Raw genomic sequence first — 22,082 nt, forward strand, 5'->3', positions numbered from 1 at the left:
GCTATGACCGTTGCTGTTGTTAATCAGGAGAGGTTCAGTACAAGAACCAGCTCGAGTCTGACTTTTAGTTGTCACCTGCTATCTCACTGAAGCAGAGCTCAGACATTTTTTTTCTTCATTTTCAAGACTGTTCAGTTCACAGTTTGCCATCTGGTTCACAGTAATTTTCCAAAAATATGGGTGACACAGTGACTGTCCAGATTGATAATGAAATGTTGATAAAGGGCTTTGAGACTATAGAGAGAAAGTAAATGCTAATAATAAATATTAATTAATGTCCGTAAGTGAGTTTTATCGTTAGATCAAGGGAAAAATAGTTCAGAGATTTGATTCGCCATACTATGGGAGAGTATCTGTTAGATAATGTAACAGAGAAAGAAAAATGGAACTGAGTACTATCACAGCACTTTTAATTTCCTCATTGCTTCCCAGGCGTTTATTAATTACAGACTCTGGTGTCTTGATGCAGTAGGCTAACAGTTTTAGGTCTGCTTAACACCCTGAGTAAGTGGAGTTGGCTACAGCTGCTTCAGCACCGCCAGGGCCCACCAGAGCTTTACAAAGAATGGCAGAATACCCTGTTTCAACACTAAGATCCAAGTCTCTGACACTACTTTTCAAGACTATCTCTATAGAAGACACTGAATTTTCTAGTTTTCTATAAAATGGCAACCTCCGTCATTACAGCACATCCATTAGCATAATGCTTTACAGGAAAGTGTTTACAATGCTTTCCATTTCACAACTGAGTTAACAGGGTGGAGGCAGGTTAGAGGTGAAATGTGGAGCCTAAGGTCATAGTGGCCTGTAGGTTGGAGAGGCAGAACCCAGATCCAGCCCTTCTGGAGTCTTCCACCAAACTAGAAAATGTTAAGTGAATCATACAGGGTACGTGGAAAGACAAAGCTCTCTCTGGGTTTCTAGATTAAATAATTAAGAAAACTTTGTTTCATTCATTTATTTGAACTTCACAAAGAAGGCACTAACACACAAGTAAATTATTTCTTAAACAACAACTTTTTGAAAACGAGCTATTTGTTTCATTTCTCTCCTGCAGCATTTTATAAAGGACTCCACCATGTTCAGTTTCCAAATCACCTCAAGTTGTTGCATTTCAAAAAGAGTTTGCAACTTAATTCAAACTGATATGTTTTCCTGATGTTTTTAAACATCAATATTTTGAACATGAAAACAGAGATGATACTGCAGCAAAAAAGAAATTAGACCATGTTATCTCTCTATGAAAATGACCCCTAAACAATAAAACTAACCATAAATAGAGAGAAAACTAAATTACAGTTGAGGTTCTAAGGGGAATAAGATAGAAAGAGAAAACCTCTTAGCATAAACACAAGCCCAGGCTTGGGCTGAATTGAATAAAAAGAACGAACTTGTCTTACAGAAGTTATAACAAACCAATAGAAAATAGAAATATATATGAGAACAAATGGACTCAGAAACCCAGTGACAGATATCTCCGAAACTGGAAATAACACTAGATGAAAATTCAGTTAATGGCAGAGTGCTTCCTTCCAACATGGTGGTGATAGAATCTTATAACGTGAAAGCTGGAAAGAAACTCAGAGATGATTGTGGTTGAATCTTCTTTTCTTAAAAAGTCACACAGAGATGGGCCGGGCATGGTGACTCATGCCTGTAATCCCAGCACTTTGGGAGGCCAAGGAGGGTGGGGCACGAGGTCAAGAGATTGAGACCATCCTGGCCAACATGTTGAAACCCTGTCTCTACTAAAAATACAAAAATTAGCCAGGCGTGGTGGTGCGCACCTGTAATCCTGGCTACTCAGGAGACTGAGGCGGGAGAATCACTTGAACCCAGGAGGCGGAGGTTGTAGTGAGCCAAGATTGCGCCACTGCACTCCAGTCTGGTGACAAAGCGAGACTCCATAAAAAAAAAAAAAAAAAAAGTCACACAGAGACTTAGTACCAAATTCTGGGGTAGATTTCTCATTTTGCCAAATTTCATTCAAGAGTTTTTTGCACTGTCACCTGTCATCATGCCCTGCAGAATTTGACCAAGGACACCCAAAAGCAGCCTCACCGACAGCCTGGCAGGTGAGGATGTGAGGATGTGGAGGGAGAGGTTTTATACAGGAAATAAAATGAACAGCCTCTGGAAAAATTAATTTTAGAAACAGATGAATATGTAATGACCATATTTCATAAATCCCCCTCTTGTATTCTAGACACCAGTGAGGCTCATGAGGAAGTAACAGGAATCCCTATTAGAGAACTTCCAAGGGGGTGTTCTTTGGCCCTGAATCTAAAATGAAGTTAACCTTGTTGGTTCTTGACTGGTGGTGATCAAGAACTTTCTTTGCCAAACAAAATACAAACAGAAAGAGAACTGACATAAACTAAGAGATATACCCCTTTCACCTGGGGACCAAGCCTGGTCAAGTCTACTCACTGGAGTCACTCCCATTTGCCTTCTGCTCTCCATTCTTGTCCTCTTTGTTTGGGACAAGCAATGCCCTCTTCTGTTGTCCCTAGACGGCCTCTTTCTTCAGTCTCATCTCCCTTCCATCCCATCTCACCAGTTGCCCCTGGTGGGATAGAAAACACCTATAGAAATGTCACCAGTCTTCTTAAAAAGTGAAGGCTCCTATTCTGCTTCAAGACAAGGACCCACTCCTTAGCGTGGCATATGAGGCCCTTAACAATTGCCCTCATCCCAGCTTCATTCTCTACCTACCAGTCCATATTCTAGCCACACCCCATGGTCCTCTGTTCCCCACATGCGGTGGGCCCCTTGTACCCCTGTGCTTGTCAGCTGCTCAGCTCTGAGCCTGGGGCTTATTCTATCTAACAACCAAGGCTGCAGCTCAAAGGTGGCCTCCAACCGTGGCAGGTAACTGTGCCCCATGCTTTCTCAGGCCTCTATTAAACACACATCTCACAGCATGATTGCCATCTACATTCCCATTTTCCTGCTTTCTCAGCTAGACTAGAAGCTTCTCAAGGGCTAGGAATGACTCATTATGGGACTCTCTACCAGCATTGTACACAGCAGTGGCTGTCTGCCAAAAAATGGCAAAAGCCCTAATAAATTATTCAAATGCACGTGAATTGAAGACAAGAGGGACCCAGCCAGGCCCACTGCTTTACAGCAGTTAAACCGGTCTGTCCAAGCTGAGGGCAGGATCCAAACAGCAGGCAGCTAATGCTGAAGTCCTCCAGGTTCCCCATAGGAGACTCACGTCATGGCGGGGGGGTGGTGTCAGGACCTGCTTGGTAAGCGCAGTCTTCCCCATGTGGCATATGCTCCTCCTCTGCCACCTTTCCAGGTCCCTAAGCACAGAGACAACCTAGCCTGGAGTCACAAGCCCTGAGGAGCAAAGGGACAGGACAGGGTCATTGTTTCCTTCCTTCCTTTCCTTAAAAGAAGCAGAGGAGGAGAGAGGAAACAGATTCACTTATCTTCTGGACAAAGCATTTCAGGAAACAGAAGTGTTCCTCACATTTTTGCCAAGTCAGTCAGTCTAAGAAGTTACTATAGGAGGGGGGTGGAGCCAAGATGGCCGAATAGGAACAGCTCCGGTCTCCAGCTCCCAGCCCCAGCGACACAGAAGACGGGTGATTTCTGCATTTCTGCTTGAGGTATTGGTTTCATCTCACTAGGGAGTGCCTAACAGTGGGTGCAGGACAGTCGGTGAAGCGCACTGTGCGCGAGCCGAAGCAGGGCGAGGCATTGACTCACTCGGGAAGCGCAAGGGGTCAGGGAGTTCCCTTTCCTAGTCAAAGAAAGGGGAAGCAGACGGCACCTGGAATATCGGGTCAGTCCCATCCTAATACTGCGCTTTTCCAACGGGCCTGGAAAACGGCACACTAGGAGATTGTGTCCCGCACCTGGCTCGGAGGGTCCTATGCCCACGGAGTCTCGCTGATTGCTAGCACAGCAGTCTGAGATCAAGCTGCAAGGCGGCAGCGAGGCTGGGGGAGGGGCGCCCGCCATTGCCCAGGCTTGCTGAGGTAAACAAAGCAGCCAGGAAGCTCGAACTGGGTGGAGCCCACCACAGCTCAAGGAGGCCTGCCTGCCTCTGTAGGCTCCACCTCTGGGGGCAGGGCACAGACAAACAAAAACTCTGCAAGAACTTCCACAGACTTAAATGTCCCTGTCTGACTGACAGCTTTGAAGAGAGTAGTGGTTCTCCCAGCACGCAGCTGGAGATCTGAGAACGGACAGACTGCCTCCTAAAGTGGGTCCCTCACCCCTGAGCAGCCTAACTGGGAGGCACCCCCCCAGTAGGGACAGACTGACACCTCATTCAACCCGGTACTTCTCTGAGACAAAACTTTCAGAGGAACTATCAGACAGCTGAATTTGTGGTCTCACGAAAATCCGCTGTTCTGCAGCCACCGCTGCTGACACCCAGCCAAACAGGGTCTGGAGTGCACCTCTAGTAAACTCCAACAGACCTGCAGCTGAGGGTCCTGTCTGGTAGAAGGAAAACTAACAAACAGAAAGGACATCCACACCAAAAACCCATCTGTACATCACCATCATCAAAGACAAAAAGTAGATAAAACCACAAAGATGGGGAAAAAACAGACCAAAAAAACTGGAAACTCTAAAAAACAGAGCACCTCTCCTCCTCCAAAGGAACGCAGTTCCTCACCAGCAACGGAACAAAGCTGGATGGAGGATGACTTTGATGAGTTGAGAGAAGAAGGCTTCAGACGATCAAACTACTCTGAGCTACGAGAGGAAATTCAAAACAACAGCAAAGAAGTTAAAAACTTTGAAAAAAAATTAGAAGAATGGATAACTAGAATAACCAATGGAGAGAAGGGCTTCAAGGAGCTGATGGAGCTGAAAGCCAAGTTTCGAGAACTACGCGAAGATTGCAGAAGCCTCAGTAGCAGATGCGATCAACTGGAAGAAAGGGTATCGCTGATGGAAGATGAAATGAATGAAATGAAGAGAGAAGGGAAGTTTAGAGAAAAAAGGATAAAAAGAAATGAACAAAGCCTCCAAGAAATTTGGGACTATGTGAAAAGACCAAACCTACGTCTGATTGGTGTACCTGAAAATGATGGGGAGAATGGAACCAAGTTGGAAAACACTCTGCAAGATATTATCCAGGAGAACTTCCCCAATCTAGCAAGGCAGGCCAGCATTCAGATTCAGGAAATACAGAGAACGCCACAAAGATACTCCTCGAGAAGGGCAACTCCAAGACACATTATTGTCAGATTCACCAAAGTTGAAATGAAAGAAAAAATGTTAAGGGCAGCCAGAGAGAAAGGTCGGGTTACCCACAAAGGGAAGCCCATCAGACTAACAGCTGATCTCTCAGCAGAAACTCTACAAGCCAGAAGAGAGTGGGGGCCGATATTCAACATTCTTAAAGAAAAGAATTTTCAACCCAGAATCTCCTATCCCGCCAAACTAAGCTTCATAAGTGAAGGAGAAATAAAACACTTTACAGACAAGCAAACGCTGAGTGATTTTGTCACCACCAGGCCTGCCCTAAAAGAGGTCCTGAAGGAAGCACTAAACATGGAAAGGAACAACTGGTACCAGCCACTGCAAAAACATGCCAAATTGTAAAGACCATCGAGACTAGGAAGAAACTATAGCAACTAACGAGCAAAATAACCAACTAACATCATAATGACAGGATCAGATTCACACATAACAATATTAACGTTAAATGTAAATGGGCTAAATGCTCCAATCAAAAGACACAGACTGGCAAACTGGATAAGGAGTCAGGACCCATCAGTGTGCTGTATTCAGGAAACCCATCTCACGTGCAGAGACACACATAGACTCAAAATAAAGGGATGGAGGAAGATCTATCAAGCAACTGGAAAACAAAAAAAGGCAGGGGTTGCAATCCTAGTCTCTGATAAAATAGACTTTAAACCAACAAAGATCAAAAGAGACAAAGAAGGCCATTACATAATGGTAAAGGGATCAATTCATCAAGAAGAGCTAACTATCCTAAATATATATGCACCCAACACTGGAGCACCCAGATTCATAAAGCAAGTCCTGAGTGACCTACAAAGGGACTTAAACTCCCACACAATAATAATGGGAGATTTTAACACCCCACTGTCAGCATTAGACAGATCAACGAGACAGAAAGTTAACAAGGATATCCAGGAATTGAACTCAGCTCTACATAAAGTGGACCTAATAGACATCTACAGAACTCTCCACCCCAAGTCAACAGAATATACATTTTTTTCAACACCACACCACACCTATTCCAAAATTGACCACATAGATGGAAGTAAAGCTCTCCTCAGCAAATGTAAAAGAACAGAAATTATAACAAACTGTCTCTCAGACCACAGTGCAATCAAACTAGAACTCAGGATTAAGAAACTCACTCAAAACCGCTCTACTACATGGAAACTGAACAATCTGCTCCTGAATGACTATTGGGTACATAATGAAATGAAGGCAGAAATAAAGATGTTCTTTGAAACCAACGAGAACAGACACAACATACCAGAATCTCTGGGACACATTCAAAGCAGTGTGTAGAGGGAAATTTATAGCACTAAATGCCCACAAGAGAAAGCAGGAAAGATCCAAAATTGACTCCCTAACATCACAATTAAAAGAACTAGAAAAGCAAGAGCAAACACATTCAAAAGCTAGCAGAAGGCTAGAAATAACTAAAATCAGAGCAGAACTGAAGGAAATAGAGACACAAAAAACCCTTCAAAAAATTAATGAATCCAGGAGCTGGTTTTTTGAAAAGATCAACAAAATTGATGGACCGCTAGCAAGACTAATAAAGAAGAAAAGAGAGAAGAATCAAATAGATGCAATAAAAAACGAAAAAGGGGATATCACCACCGATCCCACAGAAATACAATCTACCATCAGAGAATACTACAAACACCTCTATGCAAATAAACTAGAAAATCTAGAAGAAATGGATAAATTCCTCGACAAATACACCCTCCCAAGACTAAACCAGGAAGAAGTTGAATCTCTGAATAGACCAATAACAGGTTCTGAAATTGTGGCAATAATCAATAGCTTATCAACCAAAAAGAGTCCAGGACCTGATGGATTCACAGCAGAATTCTACCAGAGGTACAAGGAGGAACTGGTACCATTCCTTCTGAAACTATTCCAATCAATAGAAAAAGAGGGAATCCTCCCTAACACATTTTATGAAGCCAGCATCGTCCTGATACCAAAACCTGGCAGAGACATAAACAAAAAAGAGAATTTCAGACCAATATCCTTGATGAACATTGATGCAAAAATCCTCAATAAAATACTGGCAAACCGAATCCAGCAGCACATCAAAAAGCTTATCCACCATGATCAAGTGGGCTTCATCCCTGGGATGCAAGGCTGGTTCAACATACGCAAATCAATAAATGTAATCCAACATATAAACAGAACCAAAGACAAAAACCACATGATTATCTCAATACATGCAGAAAAGGCCTTTGACAAAATTCAACAACCCTTCATGCTAAAAACTCTCAATAAATTAGGTATTGATGGGACGTATCTCAAAATAATAAGAGCTATCTACGACAAACCCACAGCCAATATCATACTGAATGGGCAAAAACTGGAAGCATTCCCTCTGAAAACTGGCACAAGACAGGGATGCCCTCTCTCACCGCTCCTGTTCAACATAGTGCTGGAAGTTCTGGCCAGAGCAATCAGGCAGGAGAAGAAAATAAAAGGTATTCAATTAGGAAAAGAGGAAGTCAAATTGTCCCTGTTTGCAGATGACATGATTGTATATCTAGAAAACCCCATTGTCTCAGCCCAAAATCTCCTTAAGCTGATTAGCAACTTCAGCGAAGTCTCAGGATACAAAATTAATGTACAAAAATCACAAGCATTCTTGTACACCAATAACAGACAAACAGAGAGCCAAATCATGAGTGAACTCCCATTCACAATTGCTTCAAAGAGAATAAAATACCTAGGAATCCAACTTACAAGGGATGTGAAGGACCTCTTCAAGGAGAACTACAAACCACTGCTCAATGAAATAAAAGAGGATACAAACAAATGGAAGAACATTCCATGCTCATGGGTTGGAAGAATCAATATCGTGAAAATGGCCATACTGCCCAAGGTAATTTATAGATTCAATGCCATCCCCATCAAGCTACCAATGACTTTCTTCACAGAATTGGAAAAAACTACTTTAAAGTTCATATGGAACCAAAAAAGAGCCCGCATCGCCAAGTCAACCTAAGCCAAAAGAACAAAGCTGGAGGCATCACGCTACCTGACTTTAAACTATACTACAAGGCTACAGTAACCAAAACAGCATGGTACTGGTACCACAACAGAGACATAGATCAATGGAACAGAACAGAGCCCTCAGAAATGATGCCGCATAGCTACAACTATCTGATCTTTGACAAACCTGACAAAAACAAGAAATGGGGAAAGGATTCCCTATTTAATAAATGGTGCTGGGAAAACTGGCTAGCCATATGTAGAAAGCTGCAACTGGATCCCTTCCTTACACCTTATACAAAAGTTAATTCAAGATGGATTAAAGACTTATATGTTAGACCTAAAACCATTAAAATCCTACAAGAAAACCTAGGCAATACCATTCAGGACATAGGCGTGGGCAAGGACTTCATGTCTAAAACACCAAAAGCAATGGCAACAAAAGCCAAAATCGACAAATGGGATCTCATTAAACTAAAGAGCTTCTGCACAGCAAAAGAAACTATCATCAGAATGAACAGGCAACCTACAGAATGGGAGAAAATTTTTGCAACCTACTCATCTGACAAAGGGCTAATATCCAGAATCTATAATGAACTCAAACAAATTTACAAGAAAAAAACAAACAACCCCATCAAAAAGTGGGCAGAGGACATGAACAGACACTTCTCAAAAGAAGACATTTATGCAGCCAGAAAACACATGAAGAAATGCTCATCATCACTGGCCATCAGAGAAATGCAAATCAAAACCACAGTGAGATACCATCTCACACCAGGTAGAATGGCCATCATTAAAAAATCAGGAAACAACAGGTGCTGGAGAGGATGTGGAGAAATAGGAACACTTTTACACTGTTGGTGGGACTGTAAACTAGTTCAACCATTGTGGAAGTCAGTGTGGCGATTCCTCAGGGATCTCGAACTAGAAATACCATTTGACCCAGCCATCCCATTACTGGGTATATACCCAAAGGACTATAAATCATGCTGCTATAAAGACACATGCACACGTATGTTTATTGCGGCACTATTCACAATAGCAAAGAGCTGGAACCAACCCAAATGTCCAACAACGATAGACTGGATTAAGAAAATGTGGCACATATACACCATGGAATACTATGCAGCCATAAAAAATGATGAGTTCGTGTCCTTTGTAGGGACATGGATGAAACTGGAAAACATCATTCTCAGTAAACTATCGCAAGGACAAAAAACCAAACACCACATGTTCTCACTCATAGGTGGGAATTGAACAATGAGAACTCATGGACACAGGAAGGGGAACATCACACTCCGGGGACTGTTGTGGGGTGGGGGAGGGGGAGGGACAGCATTAGGAGATACACCTAATGCTAAATGACGAGTTAATGGGTGCAGGAAATCAACATGGCACATGGATACATATGTAACAAACCTGCACATTGTGCACATGTACCCTAAAACCCTAAAGTATAATAAAAAAAAAAAATTAAAAAAAAAATAAAAAAAAAAAGAAGTTACTATAGCAAGAGATGGTTTTAAAAAACCACAAACCAGGCACACAAATTATTAAGTTTCACAGATAAAAAAAAATCATGATGTGGTGGCTAAGCCGCTAACTTTAAGAGTCAGCAGAGCAGGCTCCTAGAATGTGATCTTACACTAGCTCACTCTGTGATGTTCTCTGGCCTCAACGTTCCCACCTGTAAAATGGGAACACTGGACTAGACATTTTCTGAGATTCTTCCCAGCTCCACCGTGACTTGAAATCATTAATGTTAAGCCTGAGAAGTCTGGATCATACTTTGTCAAAGCACACGAGGTTTATTTGCCCACACATGTTGATTCTCTGTGGGGAGATACAGAAGATTTTCTTTTTCTTCAGTCTCTTCTGAGCATACACGTTGCCTATGGTCAGGGCAGCCGGCAGCACTGGAGGGACAGTCACGGTGAGGAGGATCAGGGCCATGGTCACAGTATCTTTTGGAGGGACCTGGGAAAGGAGAGACATTTTCATACAGGATAGCCCAGCACAGCAGACTGGCACCCTTCCTAGCACCTTGCTCCTACAACACCAAGGTAGCTCTAGAGGCCTATGCTCCGAATATTAATAGTGAGTTGGCTCTCTTGGTGAGGCTCAGTATTCTCTTGGCTGTGTCAAAGGAATGAGCACATTGTCTCCTACCGCAGAGCAAAGGAGACCTTTGATCCTTACTACTAGTCCACCATCCCCTTTCCTGGCTCTGTTTCCCTCTACTTAGCTTCCCTCTGCCCAAGCTTGACTGTTGGCTTATGAATCTCTCTCCCCCACTAGCCGACAAACTCTTTGGGTGTAGCAGCTATGGCTTATTCATCTTTGAAGCTACCTTATTGATCTCTAGATACAGAGCCTAGCATGGGATTTAGCACAGAGGAGGTGCTCAGTACCTAGATTGAATGGATGGCAATATAACTAAAAACTAGGACCAAGATCCTTCCAAGATCTCAGCATATATTATTAACCACAGAGAAGCCAATATAAAATTAGCTTGCTCTCACTGGATACTAACTCTGGAGCAGGAACTGTATTAGGCTACATGTATTATCTAGTTGCTCGCTATAACAACCTTATGACGTAAATACTATTATTTTCTCCATTTAACAGGTAAGGAAACTGAGGTTTTAACAATTAAATAATTTTCCCAAGGCCACATAGTAGGTAAATGACAAAAATCTGAACCCTATTCTGTCTTACTGTAGGGTACAAACCCATGACCAATGTGTTTTATTATCAAGTCAATTTCGTGAACTCAGGATCCCCGGCAGGTGATATGGTTTGGCTGTGTCCCGACCCAAACCTCCTCTTGAATTGTAGCTCCCCTAATTCCCACCTGTCATAAGAGGGACCCAGTGGGAGGTAATCGAATCATGGGGGCAGTTTCCCCCATAATGTTCTCATGATTGTGAATAAGTCTCGTGAGATCTGATGGTTTATAAATGGGAGTTCCCCTGCACAAACTCTCTTGCCTGCCACCATGTAAGACATGTTTTGCTTCTCCTTTGCCTGTGAGGCCTCCCCAGCCATGTGGAACTCTGAGTCCATTAAACCTCTTTCCTTTATAAATTACCCAGTCTCAGGTACGTCTTTATTAGCAGCGTGAGAACAGACTAATACAGCAGGTCTCCAGAGGAGGCTCACACAGTTAAGGTCAGGGAAGAGGTCAAATCACAGGGTTGACTGATTGTTTTGTTTTCCTCACATGCTCTAGATATTAATGATTCTACCCTCTAGAACCTCACCTATGTTTCTGTTAAATTAACCATCATTTTAGCCATAAATCCTTTTTTGAGTATTGGAAACATGGGATTCCAGTTCAGTAGCAAAGTCTGCTGGGGACATCTTTTGCCCAATATTAATTTATCACAAAATTCATTACTCCCTTCTCTTCCCAACCGCAGACACAGAAGAGTTTTGACCCTAAGGACTCAGCCTGGTCTAGCACTGAACCAGTGCAGACAGAGGCAGCCAACAGAGCCACAGGTTCTGACCCACAAGAAGGTGGGGTCTGGGATTATTAGTCTTGTTGCCTCAGTGTGTATTGGATGTTAAGTTCTTCCCAGGAAACCTCATTCCCAAATACTGCCAGGGCTTCCATGAGCTTTTTTCCTGCTTTTCTGCCCAGTGCTCCAGCTCCCCAGATTAAATTGGCGTACTCCCTCAAATTCCAGCCCCAGTGACCTTCACATTCTGCCTAGCTCTTCACAGTCCCCATCGCGGGCCTCTCTTGACCCAGACATGCTGCCTGGGAGCTATTTCAGATTGAAATAACTACTCAGCAGTTAAGTTTTGGCATGAACATTGCCTTGAAATTCTTGTAACTATGTCTTTTGCCCACCAATATTCACTGCCCACCTCTCTCTCTCTCTCACACACACACACACTCACACACACACACACACGCTCATTGATGCCACCAATTTGGACATTGTAATTAAGCCACTCACACAGTTTTTCACCTATTTGGATGTTTTATTCACAATTTTCTCTTCCTCTCCACCAGTTCACACTATTATGATCCCAGACTTTCTTACATAGAGACTGCATGGTTCACAGCAAAATCAGACTCTCGGGACCGGAAGGGACCTCAGAGGTCTTTATTGACAACCCTTCCCTCCCTAGCCACCAAGCTATGACAAGGGGCATCTAAATGAAACCTGACACCCTGTAGCTTAAAGAGAAGTAGGTATCTCATGCAGTACCAGCTCTGTAAAAGTGGAAATTTAATTTCATTTCAGACCCTAACCAGAACACATGGGAAACCCACTGATTGCATAGTGTTTTAGGTATTACCTAAACACTGGGGGCAAACTAGGCATGAGAACATTTCCGCTGTCTAAGAAGCTCTTTTGGACAGTAACGATTCACAGAATGATAGGATCAAGATGTAACCTAAACCAACCCTCTGAGTTAGGTCAAGCTCTTTGCAGAAACTATACTACTGAAAAGCCTTACCCCCAGTACTTACTCCATGGTACATATATACCCCTAGGGCATAGAAAAAACCCATGACACCAAGGCATGCCAGGAACACCATGAACTTGAAGGCATCGCTGTATAGTTTGAAGTTCAGAGGCCGGGGGTACAGGATGGATCTCACTAAGTCCCCTTTGGCTGTATTGTAACCTACATAAAGATAGTCATAGATCAAGTAAGGCTGCTTGATGGACACTTGGTCTTCTAAAAATGGCTTTACTGTCATTGAGGAGAAGCGTAGAGTTTCCTCTAACCTGCTGCCTAATCATTTTATAAGTACTCAGGTGGTTTTCATGATTTGTAAACATGAGCTTCCATGTAGGCCACAGGCTGCGTGATGCTCTAGTGTCTAGTGCCTGCTAACTAGTTTGAACATTTAAAAAAAACTTGATATTTTTAATTTTAAAAAATCAGCTAGAACAACTAAATCATAAAACAAACCAAAGCATAAAGGTATCACAGTGTTAAGTGTATTTTGTGTCTGTGAATAAGTCGGGTGGCAGAAACAGAGGTCAGAGGTTAGAACAGAGAGCTAGGACTAGGTCATAGGAGGCCTTCATTGTGTCATGTCATGTAAAAGACTGGGACTCAGGAAGTCTTTGCAGAATCATCCAGATTTGGTGCCACATTTGGTAAGGGAAACAAGAGGAGTTGGAGATGTTATTAAGAGACCAGCATGATGGTGATGATATTAACAGAGAAAGTCAATACAGGAGGGTGAATACTTTCAGATTCGTTGACTTTAACTTGTCTATAGGGCACCCAGGTGGAGTTCTTTACTAGTGAGTTTGTCATACAGCCTAGCAAGCAACTCTTTGAAAGGAAAAAATCCTCATAGTCGTAGTGGCTGAAATTGTTTTTTGGTAATCACTCAGAGGAGGTGTCAAGGGAGGAGATAGAAGCAGCGTATGGTCACAAGCAAAAAGAAGAGCATAGTTTTACCTTTGACAAATTTTACTTCACCTACACATACCCTTCATCACATAGAAGGGTTTTAACAATAAACCATTTAATTAAAAATAGTGATACTTTAGAATAATAAGGGTCTGTTTGGAAAAAAGCATGTTGTTACTACCAGAATGTGGCAAACTCCATAATCCTAAACGAAATTTCCCTAATCCAACTCTCCCCATGTTCAAGCATGAATTAAACTTACAAAAGTGGAATCCACTAACCTGTTTGCAAAACGACTGCTCTTACAGGCCCCTGCCCAGAGGGCTTGACCTGGATAACTTCTGTTCCACAGAAGAGGACGTGTTTCCGATAATCCTCCAAGCTGTGACATTTCCAAGGCGTGGTGTTCTCCATCTGGGGCAATGGTGTCTTTGTAACAGGTATACTTTCTCCTAAAAAGGATTGTATTTTGTTGAATCTATGTAAGCTCAGGTAGTTAGTTAGAACTGGTGCATGCCAGTTTCAAGAAATTATACAAACCACAACTAATCCGGTCTTAATGCCTATCCCGTGAGTCAGATGACTGTTCATAGAGATGCTGGTGGTACAAGCAATGGCAGACTTGATTCTATTGCAAATATTTAGATTAGATCTGCCTATCTATCCTATACCTGGCCTGCATGGTTTGTTGTCATAATTTTAAAAGCAGCCTATTATAGATGAATTACCACTGAATCATTCTCCCAAGTATTCATTAAGCCCAGCACTATTTTAGGCAATGAAGGAGCTTTCCAGCACATGAACAGTAATTACTATTTGCTTTGCATTCACTCATTTATTCATTTGTTCATTCATTCACCCATTCATTCAACTATTTTAGGTGCTTATTCTGCTCCAGGAACTGTGCTAGGTGCTAGGAATATGATGAACAACAAGAGAGACAGAAATCTTGCCCTCATAAGCTCATGGAGCAAGGTGAGAAAATAGTAGTTATTCCACATCATTTTCAGATGGAGCCCATCCAAGTCCCATTTTTATCATCCCATTCTTTTGCTCAAAATCCTTAGGCTGTTCCATTGCCACTACTGAATAAAGACCAAACTCTCCTACTAGACTGTCAAAGCCTACCACGATTCAAACATCATTGCCTGTCATTCCCCTACACAAGCTCCAGCTCAACCAGGCCACTTGCATTTCCTTTTATTGGCCCCCATTCTTTGCAGGTAGCAATTGTTTTCCTTTCCCTGGTGGCTATAACACAGAATATTTAAGGTACAAAGAAATCAGCTCAGAGTTCAAAAAGGATACATTTCAGAGACAAAATAAAGATGTTAATAATAATTTTTGGCTCCAAGATTTAAAGAGTATTAGAATGAATTTAAAATTCCATCAGTCTTTTACTAAATGTTCAATTAGCAAGATAACTTGTCACATTTCTAATTTGGAAATAGTATTATATCAATCATAGTTATACAAATTTAGGTCTCATCTCTCTTTCTAGGTAATAACTGGGAACAAGAACTTTGACGTATATAAATTTGTATATTCTTCATTTTCCTAGTGATATGTAATAGGTTCAAAACACAGTTTTCTTTTTTTATTATACTTTATATTCTAGGGTACATGTGCACAACGTGCAGGTTTGTTACATATGTATACATGTGCCATCTTGGTGTGCTGCACCCACTAACTCGTCATTTACATTAGGTATATCTCCTAATGCTATCCCTCCCCACTCCCCCCACCCCACGACAGGCCCCGGTGTGTGATGTTCCCCTTCCTGCGTCCAAGTGTTCTCATTGTTCAATTCCCACCTGTGAGTGAGAACATGTGGTATTTGGTTTTTTGTCCTTGCGATAGTTTGCTGAGAATGATGGTTTCCAGCTTCATCCATGTCCCTACAAAGGACATGAACTCATCCGTTTTTATGGCTGCCTAGTATTCCATGGTGTATATGTGCCACATTTTCTTAATCCAGTCTATCATTGATGGACACTTGGGTTGGTTCCAAGTCTTTGCTATTGTGAATAGTGCCGCAATAAACATACGTGTGCATGTGTCTTTGTAGCAGCATGATTTATAATCCTTTGGGTATATACCCAGTAATGGGATGGCTGGGTCAAATGGTATTTCTACTTCTAGATCCTTGAGGAATCTCCACATTGTCTTCCACAATGGTTGAACTAGTTTACAGTCCCACCAACAGTAGAAAAGTGTTCCTATTTCTCCACATCCTCTCCAGCACCTCTTGTTTCCAGACTTTTTAATGATGGCCATTCTAACTGGTGTGAGATGGTATCTCATTGTGGTTTTGATTTGCATTTCTCTGATGGCCAGTGATGATGAGCATTTTTTCATGTGTCTGTTGGCTGCATAAATGTCTTCTTTTGAGAAGTGTCTGTTCATATCCTTTGCCCACTTGTTGATGGAGTTGTTTGTTTTTTTCTTGTAAATTTGTTGGAGTTCTTTATAGATTCTGGATATTAGCCCTTTGTCAGATGAGTAGATTGCAAAAATTTTCTCCCATTCTGTAGGTTGCCTGTTCACTCTGATGGTAGTTTCTTTTGCTGTGCAGAAGCTCTTTAGTTCAATTCGATCCCATTTGTCAATTTTGGCTTTTGTTGCCATTGCTTTTGGTGTTTTAGACATGAAGTCCTTGCCCATGCCTATGTCCTGAATGGTATCGCCTAGGTTTTCCTCTAGAGTTTTTATGGTTTTAGGTCTAACATTTAAGTCTTTAATCCATCTTGAATTAACTTTTGTATAAGGTGTAAGGAAGGGATCCAATTTCAGCTTTCTACATATGGCTAGCCAGTTTTCCCAGCATCATTTATTAAATAGGGAATCCTTTCCCCATTGCTTGTTTTTGTCAGGTTTGTCAAAGATCAGATGGTTGTAGATGTGTGGTATTCTTTCTGAGGCCTCTGTTCTGTTCCATTGGTCTATATCTCTGTTTTGGTACCAGTACCATGCGTTTTGGTTACTGTAGCCTTGTAGTATAGTTTGAAGTCAGGTAGCATGATGCCTCCAGCTTCGTTATGTTGGCTTAGGATTGTCTTGGCAATGTGGGCTCTTTTTTGGTTCCATATGAACTTTAGTTTTTTCCAATTCTGTGAAGAAAGTCATTGGTAGCTTGATGGGGATGGCATTGTGTCTATAAATTACCTTGGGCAGTATGGCCATTTTCACAATATTGATTCTTCCTATCCATGAGCATGGAATGTTCTTCCATTTGTTTGTGTCCTCTTTTATTTCATTGAGCAGTGGTTTGTAGTTCTCCTTGAAGGGGTCCTTCACATCCCTTGTAAGTTGGATTCCTAGGTATTTTATTCTCTTTGAAGCAATTGTGAATGGGAGTTCACTCATAATTTGGCTCTCTGTTTGTCTGTTATTGTTGTATAAGAATGCTTGTGATTTGTGCACATTGATTTTGTATCCTGAGACTTTGCTGAAGGTGCTTATCAGCTTAAGGAGATTTTGGGCTGAGACAATGAGGTTTTCTAAATATACAATCATGTCATCTGCAAACGGGGACAATTATACTTCCTCTTTTTCTAATTGAATACCCTTTATTTCTTTCTCCTGCCTGATTGCCCTGGCCAGAACTTCCAACACTATGTTGAATAGGAGTGGTGAGAGAGGGCATCCCTGTCTTGTGCCAGTTTTCAAAGGAAATGCTTCCAGTTTTTGCCTATTCAGTATGATACTGGCTGTGGGTTTGTCATAAATAGCTCTTATCATTTTGAGATACGTCCCATGAATACCTAATTTATTGAAAGTTTTTAGCATGAAGGGCTGTTGAATTTTCTGGAAGGACTTTTCTGCATCTATTGAGATAATCATGTAGGATTTGTCTTTGGTTGTGTTTATATGCTGGATTACATTTATTGATTTGCATATGTTGAACCAGCCTTGCATCCCAGGGATGAAGCCGACTTCATCATGGTGGATAAGCTTTTTGATGTGCTGCTGGATTCGGTTTGCCAGTATTTTATTGAGGATTTTTGCATCGATGTTCATCAGGAATATTGGTCTAAAATTCTCTTTTTTGTTGTGTCTCTGCCAGGCTTTGGTATCAGGATGATGCTGGCCTCATAAAATGAGTTAGGGAGGATTCCCTCTTTTTCTAGTGATTGGAATTGTTTCAGAAGGAATGGTACCAGCTTCTCCTTGTACCTCTGGTAGAATTTGGCAGTGAATCTGTCTGGTCCCGGACTTTTTTTTGGTTGGTAGGCTATTAATTATTGCCTTAATTTCAGAGCCTGTTATTGGTCTATTCAGGGATTCAACTTCTTCCTGGTTTAGTCTTGGGAGGGTGTATGTGTCGAGGAATTTATCCATTTCTTCTAGATTTTCTTATTTGCATAGAGGTGTTTATAGTATTCTCTGATGGTAGTTTGTATTTCTGTGGGATTGGTGGTGATATCCCCTTTATCATTTTTTATTGCATCTATTTGATTCTTCTCTCTTTTCTTATTAGTCTTGCTAGCAGTCTATCAATTTTGTTGATCTTTTCAAAAAACCAGCTCCTGGATTCATTGATTTTTTGAAGGGTTTTTTGTGTCTCTATTTCCTTCAGTTCTGCTCTGATCTTAGTTATTTCTTGCCTTCTGCTAGCTTTTAAATGTGTGTGCTCTTGCTTCTCTAGTTCTTTTAATTGTGATGTTAGGGTGTCAATTTTAGATCTTTCCTGCTTTCTTTTGTGGGCATTTAGTGCTATAAATTTCCCTCTACACACTGCTTTAAATGTGTCCCAGAGATTCTGGTATATTGAAAACACACAGTTTTTTCAAATGCACAGATGAATTAAATAAAAACACCCAAGGTTGTCTGATTGGTTTTTCAAAACTCATTTTCTGCCATGATGTATTTTTACATGCTAAGTGCAAGAAGCTATAAAATTGTTATTAGCAATCTCAAATATTTTTCAAGAAATTCTTTTAGGCAAGTGTTGCTCCCTATACCATTTTCTTTAAAACAATTATGATATTCATCCATTGTGTAGATTTATCAATTGCATTCTAAATGGCTTCATAGAAGGGTTAGAATGTTTTGACAAATCTCCAAATTATGGTACTATATTGTTTTGCAATCAGCCTTTGTAAGAGGCAAATACTTAGAGATCATTTCCTTTTTTTTTTTTTTTGTTTTGAATCACAGAATATTAATCCACAATATATACTTAGGCTAACGTCAGTAAACCGTTTTCTGCACAAAAAACCAGTGAAACTGGAGGCAGTCATGTGTTGATCAATCAGAAATGGAAGTCATTTGCAGATAATTTGTTCCAGAGATAATAGTCAGATGATTTTACAGAGAGATGGTTTTCAAGTCTCTTTTATGCTATTTGCATATTAATAAGAAGCCTCATGTTTTGGCCTTTCTGGGGAGCCCAAGAAAGGATGGTTCATCTGCAAAAATGTGGGGTCCAAGGCAGATGAAGAGAGTTTTAGAGGGAAGAACTGTCGTTGCTCATCATCAACTGTACAGTTGGCTCCTCGTGCTGTCAAGTGGAGGTTCTCTCCGTTGTCCACAAGTATCACGGTGCCTCCTCATGGTGACAGTGTTTGAAATTCCAAGTCCTTTTAATTTATAGTTCTAGAACCATTAGACTGTAAATGTTTTGAGACCAGAGACCATTTCTCATTTAACTTGGTGACACCAATACGCAACCCAGTACCTGGCAAATGGTAGGCATTTCTGAGCTTTTTTTGAATAAATAGATGAACAAATAAATAAGTAAAAGGAAAGGGAGAAGGAGGATGATAAAAAGAGAGGATGAAAGGATCAAAGGAAGAGAGAAAAAGATCTGACCTATCAACTGATGACAAGCTTGTCTGACAGGATATCGATGTGAGATCATCACTTAGGAAAATCCCAGCATGTCCAGCCCAGATCACTGCACTCTCCCCCAACACACATCTCAAATACATCAGCAGCTTAATGAAGAGAAGAAGAGGGAAGGGGATTGTGGCAGAGTGCATGCTACCCCTCTTCGCCATAATTATCCCTAAGAGAATGAGGAAACACTGATTACAAGCATAGGTTCTGGGGACAAAATGCCTGTATTTAAGGCATTAAATTTATTTATTAAGAAAATAGATATCTTCTATTTTCTTCATATAACTTATAACTGTTGAAAATTTGTGTCATTTTTATACTTTCATGTTTTCTGTCTCTGTCACTAGAATATCAGCTCCACAAGGGCAGAAATCTTATCTGCCTTGTTCACTGCTATGTCACCTGCAGAGTTCCTGCTCCATAGTAGGGGCTAATAAATACCTGTAGAATGAGTGAATTCACAAACAAATCCAAATCTTAGCTGTGCCACTTTTAAGCCGTGTGACCTTAGGCAAATTACTTACCCTTTCTGGGCCTCAAATTTGCCCACTCTAATAGAGTTGCAGATTGAATGAAATAGTATATGTAAAATGTTAGCACAATGCCTAATACATATGAGAACTAAGAAAAAAAGCTACAGTGCCAAGAGATAATTTCTAAATATTAATAGATCCCCCCCAAATGATATTCCCTTTTGTCTCCAGACTCCTCCCATTTGAGAGAAGCTAGAGAAGTTGATTATTGTTTCAGGAAAGACGGCAGAAGAAAAGGACGGGGGAGTTGATCACTGGCTTTTGAGTTTTTTAAGTCCTTCATGAGTTCGATCATGGATTGTTGAGACTATCTGAGAGTAAGAACAAAGTTTTTCTGCTCACCATGCCTTTCCTCTACTGCATTTCTAGCTAAATCAAAGTCCTTATACTGGGAGTTGGAAGAGAATCCAAAGGGACTTAGATGTTGTGTGTCCCTGAGAGAAGAGTCGTGCACCACAGTAGAACATGGGAACCTGAAATAAGTTTGCGGAAACAGCGCAAACAGCACCAGGATCTGCCTCCCTGTCCAGGTAAATAGGCCTCAGACAGCTCAGAGTGGAGTGGGAGCAGCAGGAAGAAGAGCTGCCCTCAATCGGACCCCTCTCCCTGATGTCTTGCACATCTTAGGACAGTCAGACAAGGGTGAGGAAGACCACCTAACTGATGGGGACAACTGTCTGACTCGTATTAGATATTCACACTGGACACTTTTAAGGATGGCAAAATTTGGAGCCGACATAAAAATTAAGTGTAGTTATAAAATAAAGGTAAACTTCTTGCACAGCTGAATTTATGACAATAGCATAAGGCTAAGGAGAGCAGGAGGAGAAGAGCTTACCAAAAAGTGGATACTATTGATGGGAATACCAAGTAGGGGGAAAAAGGTGATGAGGCAGGAAGATGAAGTCAGCAGCTTTTTCCAGCTTAGAATTATCTTTCTCAAGCCTATGGTCCTCTATATTTGGGAGCAAATGCCACCTCCAATTCTGACCCTTTCACTTGCTAGCTGAGCAGCTCTGGTCTTTTTACCTCACTCTCCTCATTTGTAAATTGGTATCCCAACAGCTCCTAGTCTAATTTGTTTTATGCCATGATGAAGTGAGATATAAAAGTTATTTATAAAATGTAAGTTGCTATAGAGATGCTAGGAATATTTGATATTTTTATTCTTACATAAATAAAGACTTCTATCTATGTAAAGGACCATTTCGTACATAGGGAAGAAATACCTAAGTCATATTTGTGGACAAATTCCCTAGGAATACATTTGCAGTTTCAGGAATCTTACCTTAATCCTCTGATTGTTTAATCAAGATCCTTTCCACAAATATGTACACGAGTGGGAGGATCTATGTAGGCTGTGCAATAAAGTATTTAGACCATACTGGGACTTAGATCTTTCTGAAGAAGTTAACAAAAAAGAAATGTATTTTTGCTTCATGTGTCTGTCTCTGAAACTGGCCTCTATCAGTACTTAAATTACACAGGTATTAGTGCTGATGACTTCATTTTTCCAAAAAGGGAAACTAGAAGCCGCTTGTCATTTAAGGTCATTTGGGTCCATTTTGCACATTTGTTGAAAGGCAGCATTGTTTGTCATTTCTACTCCTCTGGAACTCTCTGAGTTTTCCTGGGAATCAAGGCAAGTTCTGTACACCCACTACAGTGAAAGGAGAGAGGGCAGCCCAAGGGCACTGAGACTTTCTGTGTTTCCTCCCCATGTTTGCTCACTGCCACACTCTCTGTTACCAATGAGAGAAGTCATTCTTCATTGTCAGGCTGCTGGGAAGTGTGAGGCAGCTGCTGTGTTTGAATGAGAAGGACGATTTTCCTGGGGCTTGAGGTTTACAGGTTGGATACTATGGCAACATTCTGGGTAAAAGATATGATCAGTATGCAAATCCTCATCACTATCATTATAGGACACATTTCAACACATTAAAGGAATATTTTGTAATTATACTGAACATATTTATGTTTACTACATTTTCTTATCTCAATTTTGAATTAAGCAGACCCATTTTAATGTAAAAGCTGCTTGTGTTGAACCATTTAGGGATAGATAATGAACTCTCACTACATTTAGGTCATGTTAAAACATTTTCCCTGTCT

The 22,082-nt window shown here is 41.1% G+C and overlaps 1 protein-coding gene across 1 annotated transcript in view; it reads right to left on the reverse strand.

The window, feature by feature from the left end:
* The window catches only part of ATP13A5 (ATPase 13A5), a 126,115-nt gene that overhangs the window by 62,029 nt on the left and 42,004 nt on the right, over window positions 1-22,082 (reverse strand). Inside the window, exons 10-12 of the mRNA XM_003256667.3 lie at window positions 13,878-14,048; window positions 12,695-12,852; window positions 9,994-10,182 (exon numbers count right to left, since the gene is read on the reverse strand). Coding sequence (XP_003256715.2) covers window positions 9,994-10,182; window positions 12,695-12,852; window positions 13,878-14,048 — 518 coding nt within the window. The remainder of the gene's footprint in view (window positions 1-9,993; window positions 10,183-12,694; window positions 12,853-13,877; window positions 14,049-22,082) is intronic.

This window comes from Nomascus leucogenys, chromosome 11 (assembly GCF_006542625.1).
Source record: "Nomascus leucogenys isolate Asia chromosome 11, Asia_NLE_v1, whole genome shotgun sequence".
NCBI classification, from domain to species: Eukaryota; Metazoa; Chordata; class Mammalia; order Primates; family Hylobatidae; genus Nomascus; species Nomascus leucogenys.